The sequence below is a fragment of the Phyllostomus discolor genome, chromosome 6 (assembly GCF_004126475.2).
Source record: "Phyllostomus discolor isolate MPI-MPIP mPhyDis1 chromosome 6, mPhyDis1.pri.v3, whole genome shotgun sequence".
Lineage (NCBI taxonomy): Eukaryota > Metazoa > Chordata > Mammalia > Chiroptera > Phyllostomidae > Phyllostomus > Phyllostomus discolor.
This window is the reverse complement of record NC_040908.2, coordinates 113,164,893-113,169,680: the sequence shown is the minus strand read 5'-3', so window position 1 is coordinate 113,169,680 and position 4,788 is coordinate 113,164,893. Positions and strand designations below refer to the sequence as shown.

The following is a 4,788-nucleotide window of genomic DNA, read 5'->3' as shown; positions in this document are numbered from 1 at the left end:
GTTTTCCGGAGGTGCAAAAGTTTTTTTTTCATCATTAATAAGACTTATTTCTATATTTCCCTGTGCTGCTTTCTTAATAAATGTTTTATTCAGAAGAAAGTGATTCAGTGATAGCATTTTAAGTTGTATGCCATGCTGGATACCCATCGCCCTTAAAAAATCATTTCTAAAAATATTTCAGTACTTTTGATCTGTGCAAACACTGACCTGGATTTTAAAATCCGCTGCAGTAACATCAAGGTTTTGCCTTTCTCACATGTAGATATTCTTATAATCTACCTCGGCTGCCTTGAACAGAGGCAGCCCTCCTTTGCAACATCATCAACAGGTAACATACTCTATTTTCTGGGTGTTGGTCCCTTCCTGCATTTTCACCTGCAGGTCTGCAGAACTGAAGGGCTCCCCTTTTCCTCTGCAGCTGCTCACTTCCCACCCAGTTTTTCCTGCTCTGCCCTCCATCCTGGTGATGCTGTGTGGCTACTCAGCCACCTCAAGGCCATGTAAAACATTTCTATGACTTTTCCCAAATCTCTTTGAAATAACAGGTCAGACTCCTCTCCCTGGACCCCTGTAGATTCCATTCATAAAACCTTCAGAAAACTTCACAGCCCTCACCATTCCTTCCCTTTGGGTCAGTGAGGGTAGAGGGAGTGAGGAAGCATGGGAGAGGAATGCAGAAAGGAACAGAGGGAAGAATGGAACACAAGTGGGGGAGGGGAAGGGTGCACAGCTTATCAAGAAAAGGGCAATCGCCAGGCAAACAGATGAGCCAAAAAAGGGCTCAAGACTTACAATTCTAATGGCTTCCACACGGGGGAAACCGTGTATACATGTATATAATATATATACTTGCAGAACCAACCAAGTGCTGCAGCGGCTTCAAGACATTTTATGCCTTTTCTCTCTGAGCTACCCAACCAGCCTCGAAGTGAGAGTGGAGGAATACTGTCATCCTCATGCTCTCCCAGAAGATGCAAAGGCCTTGATGCAAAGACGTTATAACTTGCACAGTCCACCTCACACAAAGTGGCTGTAGAATGGGAGAAGGGAAGGAATGGATCCCAGGTTTGACAAACTTAAGCCTCCTACATGAGAGATTTGCTCGAAAAGCCCACAGAAACAAAACATCAGAGAGAGCAAAGAGGGGCCAGAGAAAGAGAAGGAAAGAAAGTAAGCAATGGCACTAATCAGAGTGGGAAGGGATGAAAGGATAAGGAGACGGAAAGGGGGGCAGAAAACACCTAAGAGGAAGAGTGACAGAAAAAGAGACGCACACTCAAGGACCAGCAAACGGAGATCAGCGGAGGACCGCTGGCCTCCAGTCCTCGGTAACACTCTCACCTAGCAAAGCAAAGGGACCACTGGGAAGCCGTCCTTTAAGAAAACAGCCAAATAAATAACATAACCTCCACTCCAATCTTTTCAATATAGGATTTAATTCACGATGGACTCAGAGGGGAGAGAAGGGGAGGGACCAGGACACTGTTTGGAAGGGTCAGTTACACTAATACACCCTGACCGCTTGCTGAAAGGCTTTAGAGGAGGCAGGTGACCACGGAAGCCACCTCTTGCCCCTTCTGCCATCCCCACCCCACTGCCCAAACCCCGTCTCGGCTTCTTGGCTCGCCTGTTCCAGTGAGAACCTACCAACGGCTCAAAACAAAACAAAACAAAACAAAGACACTTGACTGTGATTAAAACAACCCCCAGCTCCTCTTCATTTCTTTTTAAGTTTTTTTTTTTTTTTTTATCCGTTGAAACTTTGAATCCTATTTCTTCTCCGCGTGCGTTTTTCCAATCGTTCTTCACGCTCAGGAGAGACCCGGAGGGGGCGCTCCCCACAGCAGTCTTTAAGGGGAGGGAGGATACTCCGTGTCAGTCCCGGTGCGCTCCCTCCTCCCCCGGCCCCCCTTCCCACACCCCATCCGGTCTCCAAAGGCTGGAGTAAGGTGTGCGGCCGTAGCCCGCGCTGTACTCGTAGGACACCTGGTGGGGCGGCGGCGGCGGCGGCGGGGGCAGGGCACAGTCTGAAAAGAAGGGGGAGAAAGAGGCCAAAAGGCCCGGCCCGTCCTCTCCGCCCGGAGAGTCCACCGTGGCTGGGTACAGGCGGCGCAAGGGCTCGTTCAAGGTCGAGCCGCCCCGGGGGGTAGCCAGAGACGGCTTCTTGGTCGGGGGACAGGCCGAGGCGCTCCAGGTCTCGGGGTACAGTAAGCTTCCCACCATCGCTGGGGGCGGCTCAAAGAGGCCAGGCTCCATCTCCGGAGGCCCCCGCAGGACCGTGGTTCCGGTGGGAAATACATCCAGAGGCTCGGCGGCGAGCAAGACTCCCGCCTCGGTGCCAGCGCCGTAGTCCGGCCCCAGCAGTTCGAAGAACTCCAGGTTCTCGGAGCCCTTCTCCAGGTCGCACAAACTCAGGCAGGGCCCCGACGGGCCGCACCCGCCTCCGCTTGCCCGGGGCTCGGTGAAGAAGGACGGGGGCAGGTTGCGAGCACGCAGCGGGACCTTCCTGGAGCCCGCGAGCGCCGAAACCCCAGCAGGGCCAGCGGCGTCCCCTACTGCGCCCCCAGCACCTGCTCCGCCGAGCCCCACGGTAGGCGCGGCCACGGAACCCCCAGCGGAATCGGCGGCCGCGGGGATGTGGCGCAGCGAGTCGAAGAGGGCGGCCAGGCTCCGGCTCTGCAGGCTGGCCGCCGTAGCGGCCTGCGACGCATCCCGCCGGGGGGCGGCCTTGCCGTGGACTGGTAGCGCGACCGTCTGAGCGCTGGGAGCGCCGAGCGCCCGCTTGGCTGGGGTGTCGGCGGCGCCCGGGGAGGACGGGCCCGGGGATGCGGCGCCCATAAGACCGCTGCAGCGCTTGATCTGCTTTTGTAGGTACTTGCGGTGGTTTACCTTCCGCTTCGACTTGCCCGGCTTGTCCAGTGCAAGCTTGATGTTGCTGGACGCCGAGTCGATGAAACTGAGCAGATCGCGGGTGGCCTCGCGCACGTCCCCGCCCTCGGTGCCCGCCAGCAGCGCGCCCGCCGGCGTCCCGGTCTCATCGTCCTCGAAACAGCAGCCCTTGTCCAGGGCTCCGAAGGCGCCCCCCAACCCGTCTGGGGAGCCCCCGAAGCCGAATGGGACGAAAGGATGCGTGCTGAGGAGCGCAGCCTGCACCGCCATCGCAGCGTCTCTCCCGCGGCCGGGAGAGCGGCGGTGCGCTCTGGAGAGCGGCCGGTGCGCCCCCGCCCGGTTCCCGCCGGCTTCCCAGGCCCAGACTCCGCCGGGACACCGTGCGTGCGGTGCAGCCTCCTAGCTCCGGGCTGGGTTCGCAGCTCGGCTTCCCGGGGGAGCTCATTAGATCTTGTAAGGGAGAGGGGGAGGGAGGGACCGCCAGGCGACCGCCCCGGTGGCGGAGAGGAGGGGCTTACTAAGTCTGGCCTGTAGGGGTGGGGAGTGGGGGGTGGGTGTCCGCTTTTCTAGTTTTCTGGGCTTTCTCAAGCTCATCATCTTAACCCTTAGTTTCCCTTGGCCCCGCGTATTACTGTCATCTACCTCCGGTCGCGAGCGGTGAGGATGGGAACTCCAGCTTCTGTACCAGGGCGCCCTGGTTCGGAAGACTCTCCCTGAGGCTGAGAAAGTAAGAGTCCAAAGACCTGGGTTTCACTCCCAGCTTTGGCAACAACAGCCTCAGTTACTGGGCGCTTGCTTATGCCCTGTGCTGTCCATACATTGCCTCGTTTAACCTTTGAATAATAGCCCTGTGGAGTACACGTTATCATCCCCATCTAACAAATGAAGAAACTGAGCCTTGGAGCGTTTCAGTGAGTTGGTCAAAACCACATTCAGTCTAGTCTGACTCCAGAGGTATTCTAAGCCCTTGACAACTTGTGATCCCTCTTGGCCTTGATTTTTTTTTTTCATCTGTAAGTTGGGAGGACACTCCTGTCCTTCAAGTTCTAGACTTGGTGCTAGGATTCTAACTCCAGTTTCCCCAGGACTTCCAAGTTCAGTGCTCTTTCTTCTACCCATTGATTGTCAGAAGTAACAATTAGCTTATAGTAAATTGAGGCCAACGCTTGGCTCATTTTTTGTTAGTAGTAGATAGCAGGAAGCAAGGGAGAAAGGAGCTGCCCCCACTAAGCCAGCTAGTGCTTGAAAGAGAGCCCTGTGTGAGCATAAAACTCTCAGCATCTTAGACAAAAGATGGATTAGAATCTGTAAGTCATACTATTTACATTGTCCGTCTGGAACCTCTGCTGCATATCAAGAATTACCTTGAAGTTCAGTTAGACCCAGTTCACCTAGGCAACCCTCATGGGATAGAGAAAGTGAGCAATTCGGTAAAGCATGGAAGATGATTCAGAAAAGACTTGGGTCCTGGTCTTGGACTCAATAGCTCCACCCTTGCTCTGATGAGGATGGATGTGGGCAAACCAGCCAACCTCTCTCTGCCTTAGCTTACTCATGTGAAATGCAGGTGAGTTTGCCCACCTCCCAGAGCACTTGTGATATTAAAGGAAACATCCTGTGAAAAATCCTTATCTGCTGACTGTTCCATAATCTGTAATGAGTATTTGCCGTTATTTCTCTAAAACACAAAAAAGAGGTTATGTTCCCTTACATGTCTTCTCTGTCACTAGGTGTTCATGAGTATTAAATGAGATCACATATATGATGATGTTCTTTGCGTAATAAAGTGTTACCTAAATAAGTTTTTATAGTTTAGGTACAGAGTCTGCATAGGAGTGATATAAACCATCTCTTTCAAAACTTTTTTCTTTAAGCCTCATTTTCCAGTATGTAGCAAAA

At 53.6% G+C, this 4,788-nt stretch overlaps 1 protein-coding gene across 1 annotated transcript; it reads right to left on the bottom strand.

Annotated features, from left to right (window-relative positions):
• Positions 1–1,417: 1,417 nt before the first annotated feature.
• Positions 1,418–4,566, bottom strand: FAM181B (family with sequence similarity 181 member B). Its single transcript, XM_028516735.2, has one exon. The coding sequence runs from the start codon at positions 3,157–3,159 to the stop codon at positions 1,876–1,878; it is 1,284 nt and encodes a 427-aa protein (XP_028372536.1). The 5' UTR covers positions 3,160–4,566; the 3' UTR covers positions 1,418–1,875.
• Positions 4,567–4,788: the final 222 nt, after the last annotated feature.